Source organism: Gymnodraco acuticeps, unplaced genomic scaffold (assembly GCF_902827175.1).
Source record: "Gymnodraco acuticeps unplaced genomic scaffold, fGymAcu1.1, whole genome shotgun sequence".
NCBI classification, from domain to species: domain Eukaryota; kingdom Metazoa; phylum Chordata; class Actinopteri; order Perciformes; family Bathydraconidae; genus Gymnodraco; species Gymnodraco acuticeps.
In genome coordinates this window covers 900,176-912,683 of record NW_022991958.1, presented here as the reverse complement: position 1 = coordinate 912,683, position 12,508 = coordinate 900,176, and the positions used below count along the sequence as shown (strand labels likewise).

The 12,508-nt window shown below is 42.2% G+C and overlaps 1 protein-coding gene across 1 annotated transcript in view; it reads left to right on the top strand.

Annotated features, from left to right (window-relative positions):
• Nucleotides 1-10,401: 10,401 nt before the first annotated feature.
• plch2a (phospholipase C, eta 2a) overlaps nt 10,402-12,508 on the top strand; it is a 108,623-nt gene continuing 106,516 nt past the window's right edge. Inside the window, 1 exon segment of the mRNA XM_034200708.1 lies at nt 10,402-10,786. Coding sequence (XP_034056599.1) covers nt 10,603-10,786 — 184 coding nt within the window. The 5' untranslated portion in view covers nt 10,402-10,602.

The window sequence follows — 12,508 nt, the reverse complement described above, 5'->3', positions numbered from 1 at the left end:
TGATGTTTGTTTGACAGCGGTATTGGGAGAAAAACGGCGACGTAAACAGTTACGTCATGACTCTCAATTAATTGAGTCAATTCCTAATCTATTTAGTATGGTCGTGTCATAAACGGGATAATGTGCAGCGATTTGGTCATTGAGGAAAAGAAGCCCTACGAAACACCGTCCATTTCAGATAATAGGCTACTGTGTTGAAGCTTGAAACTGCGTTACTTACTGAGCATTGTAACGGGTAGTAATGACCCGAACTGCATTAGTAATGCGTTACATTACTTCGTACGCAAGTAATACGTTACTGAAGCTCCATACTGTAACACGTTACGCCCAACACTGCCTGGAACTCACCTTAACCCTGAACTAAAGGTAGCAATGCATATTGTTGAACTTTTCCTGTCGGCTCCCGACCGTAGTCGAGGAAACAGGGGGGAATGACTCTCTGTCGTCTCCCAGGGCAGAAGCAACGCGCTTCGGGTTCAATAACCCCATTATCGGAATGACTGGAGAGAGGCGAGCTCTACTTGGGAGGTCGTTGCATTTATTTAGCTATTCTGTTTCGCGAGATGGATAGAAACATATATATCCCGCTCACTCACTCGCTCTACTATACCCGCGCACACATGCACGCGCCACACCCCTCTCTTAAAGGGGTAGCGATCTCACTCTGCATGACCCTAATGTCATAACGATATAACGAACATCTCGTGAATTTGTTGCAACTGCCTCTTGCCAGCGCTACCCTGACGCCTGTTTTAGAGGTGAGGCGCAGGAAAGAGAGGCGAGAGCCTGGCTGTGCAATGAACCTGCTAGCCGCCATGTCCAGTAGTAACTACTGAGCCGGGAGGAGAAGTAGCTTCAATGGGATGTAGCTTAAGCCCTGCCTGCCTGCAGGAGGGGTTGTGGTTGAAGCCAGAGATGGGTAACGGAGCGTCCACACTACAGCTTCAAAAAAAGCTTGGAGCTGGGCGTGTCTGAAGCTTGGGGATGTTATTCAAGCAACGCGACCAACAACCAATCACATGAATCTCCCGCCCCCGACATACAAAGCAAAAACCCCCGGGGATTTTATGGGAGCAATATATATATAAACTCCCAAAACAGGCAAAAACCTACCAGTTTCACCCACTGTCTCTGCCACCTCCCTCCATGCCTGGTTCCTCCGGTTTGTATCCCGGTAGGTGAAGAGGGTCTGGTCATACAAAACCGGGTGATTTGCTACGGCGATAATTAGTTTCTCCTCCATCTTTTTTTGAAATATAGAAACGAACGGCGGGATATCTCTCCCAGCTTAGACGCGGTTTGATTGGCTACAGCTTGAGCTGTCAGATTTTCCGAAACGGGATTTGATTGGCTGGCGCTGGCTACTCCGGAGACGCCGGAGACGGACCGCTATGCTACCCACAATTCAGTTCGGCGAAAAAAAGCGGCAACGTGACGTCACCCCATTCAAAGTGAATGGGCAGATTGAAGCTGTCGACGCTGTCGACGCTGTCGACGCTGTCGACGCTGTAGTGTGTACGGGCCGTAAGCTTCGCATGCGATGAGGGCCCGGTATTGGTCTTCCTAATTGAACTTGCGCTAAGCTTAATTTCATGCTGGAAAAAATATTCTTCAGTCAAATGAAATGGAGTTTTTATTTTGTTCTCAAACAATGTTATGAAATATGATTAACACAAATAAACGATAACACCTGGTAAACTGGAAGAGGGACTCTTTTAAATTATTGATAGGATTTTTCAACATGTGTCCCCTCTGTGTAAAGAGATTCTGAACGTTTCAGGAACAAAGATTCACTCTCTTTTTGTTCTGATCCATTTATATTGTGATGTCACGAGAGGGCAGTGGCGGTTCTAGAACATTTTACATGGGGGGGCAAAGGGGAGGCAAGAGGTCATGCCAGGGTGGCATGGGAAGGCGGACAGTACGTGGTATTTTATACTGTATATAACCTATTTATTGTTAATTCATGCCCTAACACAAGTGTTCTTAATGCACAAGAGAAACAAGGTGTTCAGACAAACAATCGGGTGCCCTTTGAGTCCCCCAAGCTTACCTCGACCATTTTAAATGAAAGGAAACTACAAAATGTATTTTAAAGCAATGTAAAATTAAATATATATTTTGTTTTAAAAAAAATTGGTTGTCTTAGAGTAGACAGACATATTTGCATGTCCTCACTAAGCATCATTACATATTAATTTAATATTAAACAAATCAAAATGGCCAATTATCCCAAAATGTTGCTGCTAATATAATCATATGCTTGTCAACTTTAACTGATCAAAAATCAATTCTGAAAAAATACTTGAATTATCTATGAAATTGCAATATTGTCAGTCCATGTGTGATCTGCATTGAGGGAATTACATCACAAAAGTGTCAGTTTCTTCTCTTACCCTATATTTCAGTTTTTGTATTTTCAGATTAAGATTGACAAGCTCAACATTTCAACTCTGTTATATGAATTAATAATAGTAAATAATTGTTTATTACAAAACAAACAATAGTTTTGCAAAATATTACAATTGTGTAATGTCCTTGACTTCCATGTGGTGCCATATCTTATCTAAACAAGGTCTCATGCCTACTTTTTGTCAAAAACGTCAACCATGTTAAATTTTTTCAAGGAAATTCCTAGTAATTGTTTATATTTTGTGCCTGAGGTGGGAAAATGTAAGTAGTCCACTACCAGATGTTATGACCAAACATTTTGGTTTCATTTTTCAAAGATATAAAGACCCAAAAGGCACCCGATTCAGAGAATACTCAGAATTCTGCATACTGTAAGTACTTAATTATAATTAAGTACACAAATGACATCACCGCCATCTCTTCAGAGAGCTACAGGTGACCTGTGCAGCAACACATTTCAATACATATTTGTCAATACTAAGAGCTGCTAGATTGAGCTGCTGTGATGGAATATGTAAGGAGAATCAGAACATACCATGTGGTCCAGCTGGAGTTTCATCTGCCTCCTGATCCCTGCCTCTGGCCCTCTTTCTGATACTTCATCTTTATTCCTCACATATATTTCTTCTTCTTCACTAATGTCTTCATCTCCTCCTCTTCCTCCTGCTCTGACCCTTCTTGTCTCTTCATCTCCTCCTCTTCCTCCTGCTCTGACCCTCCTGGTCTCTTCATCTCTCTTTTCCTTTTCCTCTTTCTGTTCGTCCTGATCACTTCTCATATGTCTTTTTGTTGTTGTTGAATCACTCCTATACTCTGGCCTGCAAGAGTCTACTTGTGAAAAGCACTGGTACAAATGCTTGTATAACTTTACACGTTAGGGCCATGTAGCTAATAAGTAGCATAACATCAGAAAGTATTGATCAAGCACACACAGGCAGCTGTGTTTAGATCCAGTTTTTACGGTAAAGGATGTATCCTGGTTTCATTGATCTGGCCTCATGGCTGTGATGTGTAGTTTACGTGGATTTAATAGGAGGCTACCGCGTAGTTTAGCAAAGTGATCGATCTCCCAGTTAACGCTGTCTGCGTAGTATTTTGTAACGTAACACCCCAAACAGCGCCCGTCTGTTAAACGCTATCGATTCAAACGGCAGCGTTTTATTAATATTTAGTTTCAAGCACTCGTCCTTAGTAAAAACAAAACTAGTGGAAAGGGAAATGCTCCCAGGGGAAGCTGATCCATAGGTGCTGGGACAGCTCGCTCCCTCTCTGCAGCGGTGTGAGCCGTGGTCTGTGTGAACCATGGATGTATAATAAGAACTGGATACAGCGTGGGAGGCGGGGCCTCATTCATTCCTATGAGAGCTGCTCATTAGCGCATGATGATAAAATGGCCCAACTTTTGAGAGAGTGAAACGTCACAGATTACCCAGCATGCCTGAGAAGTACCCGTATGTGCACTCATAGAGCATGCGCAACTTTAACCAAAATGCTCGTTCACATCAAGCACGTCAATTTGCGTACACGTAACAGCACCGTGCGTTCATGACAGCATGGTAATGGTTTGTTGTTATCATGGATTTTATATGAACGAGGCGGCAGTTAGCAGCTAGCGGCTAGCTAGTAATGATGCTAATGTACACATCAATCGTTTTGTACTTATATTACGCTGTAACAGGATCTAGTGATATCCAACAGAGCTTCATTTAGCATGAAATTATTATTGCACTGTATATATATATATTTATATACAGTGCAATAAGCTTCTTAGTGCAATACGAAGCTACAGGGACGTTAATAATGTCGGTAATATTAACTTTATTTAATACAACATTTACGGTACAAGATTTAATCATACAGCCCATGTATGATAATGAATTACAGCAAACATGTGCAATATATCCATTATTACAGCTCCGTGGGATGGCAGTAAGACGATATGGATCCGTTCTTATTGTGCATCCATGGGTAAAGATAAACGCAACTCACATTGGTTCCTCATACAGCATCTCTGTAAACTACGTGTATTCACTGAATTTCACTCTCTGCTCGTTGTAGCTCCTATAGCTCCAGCCCCACCCATGAACGTGCCGGGCGGCGCGGTCCCGTGGGTTAGATGCGCGTTCATAATGCAGAGGGAAATAACTCTCAGAATAACGTTATTAGCTAATTTTTACAACTTGAGGAACGAATGTTTTTAATAAGGGCTATACAAACGTTCATACTGGGTAGTTTATTTAGTTTAAAAAAAATTATCCAACGAGTTACAGACCACTCTTTCCCCATGTAAGTCAATGGGAAAAAGTGTTTCCGGGCCTGGCAACCAAACGGAAGTGTAGTACCGCCGTTTGGCCAGCACGAATATTTTCATCTGAGTCCGGCGCACTTCCTGGGGGCTTGGTGTGAACGCCGCTCCGCAGTTTAATGCAGGGCCGTAGCTGCGTTTTTAACGGGCCAAAAATGATATTTAAAATGATTCACTTTTAACTAATGTAATGCTTGTTTTGTTGCTTGAGAAGCTTGTGGAAATAGTGTAGGTTTGTTTTAGTACAGTTTTAGGGAAACAAAAATTAGGGGGGCAGCTGGGGGGGAAAGGCTCTACAGTGGGGGGCCAGCTGCCCCCCCTTGCCCCCCCGTAGATCCGCCCCTGCGAGAGGGTGCATCATAGAGGGCAGGGTTGCGGATAATCCAAAAATCAGCTCCTAAATTCTAACCCTATCTCCTATTCCTTGAACTCTGAGTGAAACGTCACGGGGTTAAGGGATAGTGGATAGGATAATTCAAAAGGACTTAGGAGAAGAGACTGCAACATGGATGTATAATAAGAACGAGGGACTACTGTAAACTCATCTAGAGACTCTGCACCGTGCTCTGATGCTGTTGCTTTATGCTTTATGAACGTGGACAAAGAGAAACATATTCTTCATGACCAAAGTTGGAATTGAAATAAAAAAGTTAAGTGAAACTTATGCTCGTCACCCTCTCCCTCCGGTCCACATTAATACAAATGATCCCAATACGTATGATTGTATGAAAATATCTTAAAATAAATACAAATGTATTTATTATAAACGTTAGTTCTTAACATCTATCACTGTGTATATCACCATTCAAACATATTTTAAAAGTTGAACAAACCCCACACAGCTCAGTAAAGACTGTGAAATGTTGACTTTATTTGATCATTTCAGTAAAAACTAACGTTCATATTTCTCTTTTTGATTATAATACTGATGAACGTTCAAAACAAAGCACTTTGGCAACTTACCACATACGTTTTAAAATGCTTAATAAGCACCGTAACTTTCATGATATAATTTCTCCGTCATAATCGGTTGTTTCCGTGAACGGCCGACTGTTGTGTGACAGCAAATGCTGCGACCGCAAGGCATTGTGGGGCAGCACTTTCTCCTCTCCTTTCGGTTAGGGAGGTCCAGTGATTCCTAAGCTAAAGGAGGTTATAAAGGAAGTTTGAAACCTCCTTTCCTATCATCTAGAGAATTGGAACGGCTCTTATCATGGCTGCCACTGAGGGACTTCTGAGTCATTTCACTCCGTTAGGAAGGTTCCTAAGCTAAATGGACTATTCCACTTCAGCCCTGGTACATTCCCTCTTGGTGGATGCAACAGGGACTACAACTCCCAGAATCAGCAGGGCATTAGGGAAGATGGCTGCTGCCCAGCTGAAGAGTGTTGACTGATTGCTCCTGTGAGCACGAACACGATGTGCAGAGAGGAGAGACAATGGTTGAGTTGCACACCGTTGAAGAGGTGCTTATTTACTTTCTATAGCAGTTAGCAAAAGTCTTTAGTTAGATTAATCCTTCTGTTTTGTTTATAAGTGATGACTTAAGTTTGTGATGGCTGTAAGAAGACAACAATACACCTGATTAAGTTGGAAATCGCTGCCTGCTGTCTTTTATTCATCCCACCCACACCTCAAGCTGAAGATCCCTTCCTCTCAAGACATCACAATATAAAAACCGGTCTGAAAATGAGCTGATCAGATTTTGGCCACTTTGTGATGTCATAACGTTTTTTGGCTTGTGTAACCATTAGCCAATCAGCAACCAAGGTCTCCTCCTCCTCCCTTAAAGAGAATCTATGGTCAGTATTCTTTGTTGCACAAAGAATAAACCTTTTTGTTAACCTTTACGCTGACTACCTCATTTTATTGGTTGTTGTGTGTTATTGTCTCCAGAGGCCTGTACGACGAAGCCGGATTTTCGCTTAGCGAGCTAACTTCAGGGAAAACTCTTGGTTTCCGGTCCTACGACGCTGGTTCACTTCTAGCGGGCTAGATCTCCATGGTAACTTATGCTGAGCGGCTAACCAGGGGGGTATACTACGAATCTAGTTTAACATATTCTGGATATGTTTTGAGTTATCCGGTTAACTTAATCCAAAACAAAGCCGCTCTCGCTAAACTGTCCTACAACGCTGGTTATCAACTTGTTCGCTCAAGCCAGCCGTGCCCTATCTAGTTAGGTGCGCGTTCACATAAAAGGGGTGGTATCTGGAGCATTCGACCAATCACAAACATGGAGAAGCGTACTGACAGCGCAGCGTCATACTTCCTGAATGAAACGTCAACTATAATATTAGTCAAATATGAAGAAGTTAAACTTTAAACATCCATGACTTAAACACTTTATCCAGGATCAAAGCCACATAGCTGCACCTGCAAGGTGAATACAGCTGGCAAAAGAAAAAGTGTTTGAATGCGTACATTAACAGGTTTATGATATCACTGCCCCGTCTAAGACACGATCTGACTTTAATTACATATGACTCGAGTGTTTCGTGTGAACGTGTTGCGTGAAACGTGAACGTGAAATGTGTTGCTTAAAATAATACTTCTGCATACAGTATGTGACACTGTGAGTGTTGCACGGCCAGATACGGCTCAGCTGACTCAGATAAGAAAATATATGATACATTATGATGTGATATGAATGATAATGGGACACATCGACGTCTGCACTCACAGTGCCGCGGACTGTAGGCAACGTAATGTTACTTTAATCCGGTTACTTATGTTGTGGCAGATATTTAATTAAGCTTTCTTAACATAATAGTTATAATAGTCAGATTGCTCTGAAGATGGGAGGTGATGTTCCATTCATTTTCACGTTCACACAGTCGGTGATTTTGGCCGGCCGTCTTTCCTGCAACGGCAGTCTAAACTGTATTTCCTCCGCACACTGTGCTCTGATTGGTCAGCAGGCGTGGTGCTTTCGCTGAGTTGATCTCTTATCCTGGAACCTATCCTGCTTCGGAGCACAGACTAGGTTCCAGGATAAGTCACCATGGAGATCTAGCCCGCTAAAAAGTTAACCAGCTTCGTAGTACCGGAAATCCCAGAAGTTATCTTGCTAAAATAAAATCCTGCTTCGTATTATACCCCCCTGGTCCGGAGCAGGTTAGGTTCCAGGATAAGAGATCAACTCAGTGAAAGCACCGCTTGCTGATCAATCAGAGCTCAGTGTGCAGAGTTTAAAGCAATCAAGTCATATTACAGGAGAAAGGAAATACAGAAAAGCTGCCGTTGCAGGAAAGACGGCCAGCAAAAATCACAGACTGTGTGAACGTGAAAATGAATAGAATATCACCTCCCATCTTCAGAGCAATCTGACTATTATAACATTAGCGTTAAGAAAGCTTACTTAGATATCTGCCACAACATAAGTAACCGGATCAGAGTAACATTACGTACAGTCCGCGGCACTGTGAGTGCAGACGTCGATGTGTCCCATTATCATTCATATTATCACATCATAATGTATCATATATTTCCTTATCTGAGTCAGCTGAGCCGTATCTGGCCGTGCAACACTCACAGTGTCACATACTGCATGCAGAAGTATTATTTTAAGCAACACATTAAGTTGACGAAACACTCGAGACAAATGTAATTAAAGTCAGATCCACTCGTGACACGGGACAGTGATATCATAAACCTGTTAATGTACGCATGCAAACAAAAAATAGTATTGTATTAAAGACATAATATTATCGTAAGATTACTGTGGGTGTTGCTAGGGTTACGGCCCGTCCACACAGCGGCGTGCGTTGACGCTTCACCATTCACTTTGAATGGGGTGACGTTTTTTCTTTTCACCGAACTGCATCGTGGGAAGCGACGCGGAGCGTTGCTGGCGTGGCTCGCTGCAAAAGTTGAGCAATGTTCAACTTTTGACGCCTCGGCAGAAGCGTCAGCCAATCGAATCATATGCCAGTATAAGCTCTAGCCAATCAAACCGCTGCTTGTGTGTCAGGGGCGGGAGATTCATGTGATTGGTTTTTGGTCGAGTTTCAGACACGCCCGCCGGCAAGCGTTAACACACGCCGCTGTGTGGACGGGCCATTACCCCCAGTTTCCACCGGGTCCGTCTGCGCCGCACCGTGTTACGGCTGCACCGCGGCGGTCGTAAGGATCGCGGCCACTCTAGTCAATGGGTGCTATTCCACCACACGCGCCGTGTTACGGCTCAGACGCGTCCCAGAAGCGTCCCAGAAGCGTCACTGAAGTGGCTCGGCGCAGCGCTTCTCTAAAATTAGGATGAATGCTATTTTTGCCGCGGCGCAGCCGTAACATAAGGTCGGGGAAGCAGCCCCCCCTCGCAGGAAGTGGAAAGGTGAGCATCCGGGCCACGCCCATCCCCCACATATACTAATTTAGCAGACCCCCCTTCTTCATCACAACACCTCCACTACGATACGCACAATGGACGACGAGGTTTTTATCATGGAAGTGGAAAAACACACTATTTTATATGATGTAACCAATGCTTACTACAAGGACAACATCAGAAAGGACAAGGCCTGGTTTTTAGTCGCTGCAGTTTGTGGAGTGGAAGGTAACAACTACATATTAATGTTTTAAAGTTAATTAATACTTGTAGGTACAGTACAGAGCCATTCAATAAACACAATTTAAACAGACACACAAATAAAACATTTAACTACGTAGCCTACTTACTTTCTTGTAGAAGTACAAATGCCCAGGATGCCCGAATCAATAACAAAACTGCGAGCCTGCATGCACGACGCTACGCTTCTGAAACGCTTCTGGGACGCGTCCGGTGGGTTGAGGCCCGTCCACACAGCGGCGTGCGTTGAAGCTTCCAACGCTTCTGCCCATTCACTTTGAATGCGGTGACGTCACTTTTAGCCGAACTGCATTTTGGGAAGCGACGTGGAACGTTGCTGGCGTTGCTTGCTTCAAAAGTTGAGCAATGTTCAACTTTTGGCGCCTCGGCAGAAGCGTCAGCCAATGAAATCCCGTTTATGCAAATCTGCCAGTACAAGCGCTAGCCAATCAAACCTTGTGTATGCAGGTCATTTCCTCATATTCCAAAAAATGGAGGGAAAATTCATTATAGCGGTAGTGAATCATCCGGTGCTGTATGATCAGTGTCTGTTCATCTACCGGGATACAAACCGGAGGAGCGAGGCATGGAGGGAGGTGGCAGAGACAGTGGGTGAAACTGGTAGGTTTTCGCCTGTTTGGGGATTTTATATCCAGTTTACTTCGTTTTAACTTTGCTATTGCTTTGTATGTCGGGGGCGGGAGATTCAGGTGATTGGTTGTTGATCGCGTTGCTCGCAAAAAATCCCCAAGCTTCAGACACGCCCACCGCCAAGCGTCAACGCACGCTGCTGTGTGGACGCTCCGTTATGGCGCTAGAGGAGGTCGGACCAAAACCGGCGCTGACGAACCCAGTGGAAACTGGGGGTTAGGGTTCATAGCAACATCTGACTTCTTCTTTTTAAATAAGTAGTCAAATATTTGTCAAATGTAATTCATAAATGATATGGGTCATTAGCAGACATATGTTATGTTATATTATTAGTATTATATTAAAACATGGTTGGTCGAGTACGATTTAAAGAAAAGAGTAAAAGTGATTCAACCGTCCCCCCTACTGTTTTAGATGTCACTTTTCCCATGTTTCGATGGGTACCCGAATGCAACACGGTGTGTGCACAGGTGCGCGCTCGTGCTCTCTGGATAATGAGACCAAGCAACATGCCCCCTTGTGATTTCACCCTTTTCCGATGTGTGCATATTTATGAACGCGATTTAAGCCACCACTGTAACACTGTACTTGTATTACTTTTATTATAGTTATATTAGGCACATTCTCTCTTTGATTTTATCTATTTTAATGAGAGAGTTGAGTTACTATGCCACAGATCCACGACTCAGCTCTTTTTTGGTATCTCAATGACAAGTCGTCGAAAATCCATATTTACGCCACTTGGTCCAAGGTTCGAAAACGACACAGTATACCAAACTTACTGTTTGAAAACAGCGTTTTAAAATGTGTGCCTGGAAAACTTGGGAACAGAGCCAAACCTCGGGGACATGGTGAGTTGTTTAATTTATCTTTCTCTTCCTGTCTGCCTTATGTCACTCCGTCACCAAACTCCATTAACAATTCTGTCATTTATATGTTTCCCTGATCATTTCTGTATGCGCCCGAGAAAATATGCCGTTATGCAACTTTGTATTGGTATAAAACGATCCTGAGATACATTCGGTTTTCAAATTATCCATGAAGCAGCTTTTAATGTAATTTAATTTCAGATGTTTGTGTCAAATTCCTCACAAGGCTCTCTGCCCGTGAGTGCTCACTGTGGACGATTTGGTGTTACCTTTGTCGAGCTATTAAATGTGATGTATGTTTTAAATCATTGAAGAGAATCACGAATTGAAGCGAACCCCAACGGTTCCTTTATTGCCTTCGTTAATTGGTACATAGCAGTGTGGACTAGCAAAGTAAATTGGTGTAATACATTCATGGGGTCTGGTGTGCTGACAGAAGGCCCCCTCCTTCGTTAAACTCCAGCTAACAGTGGGGGTGTGAAGCCTGATGTAATAATTTTACTGGAGAGTGTTTCAGCAGTGGGCTCAACATATTTGTATAAGTGGTGTAAAGTAACTAAGTAGATTTACTCAAGTAGGCCTACTATACTTATGTACAATTTTGAGGGACTTGTACTTGAGTGATGTTGTTACTTTAATATTAATACTTTTGTATTGAATACCTTTAGTTACTTTACAGATCTGGATGAATGATGTGAAATATAATCAAGTGTTAAATCAGACTTTAGTTCCACCTGGAGTAAATCCACAAGCTACCCTGCAGTATACAAAGTCATTCAAACTAGCTGCACCTTTACCAGCTTTGAGAACACTTTCATGATCAATCATTATAAAACATATCATATATATTATTCTGAAATGGACCAATCTGCACAACGACTACTTTTACTGTCGCTACTTTCACTATATTTTGATGATAATACTTTTGTACTTTTACTTGAGTAACATTTTGAATGCAGGACTTGTACTTGCAACAGAGTATTCCTACACTCTGGTACTTCTACTTTTACTCAAGTACAAGATCTGAGTACTTCTCCCTCCTTTGGTGGTGATTAAGATGAAATTGATACATGTTATTTTAGTTGGTGATTGATTTGTTGACCCCTTTGTTGTATTGCCTGATCTGCTCATAGTGCAAACTGGTGTGTATGAGTTCTGTGGCCTCCATTATTAAAATAAAACAGCTTAATGTCTGTGTAAATGAGGAATGATATATACAATTTTTATATATATATTTAAACTGCCGAAGTTTAAATGAAATTTCCGTTGATAGAACAAACCAAATTGGATGTGAAGTGGTCTTTTTATTTTCATATTCAATTGGCAGGCACAGAAAAATGAGAAGTTGATTTAAAAAAAAAAAAAAAAAAAAGAACAACGTGGACTCTTTTTGTATTATATCCTGGCTTAAATTGATGGACTAGAAAGGGCCCTATCATTTTCATGGCCAAACATCTGGATCTGCTTTTCTGAAAATTATGTTTTTATTTCCTAACTAAAATCATATCCAATATAAAACAGGTATATATCAGTATATAGCAGTGACGTGCGGTGAGGTTCATGGTGAGGCACTGACTCTTTCAGAGTCAGATTTACAAATATTATATTTTGACCTTAATCGAAATGTTCGGTTATTTTCAAAAGCTTTTTTAGTCTGATGCTTCGATTCATTTTAACCAGACTGTTCAACAAAAGGATACCCAA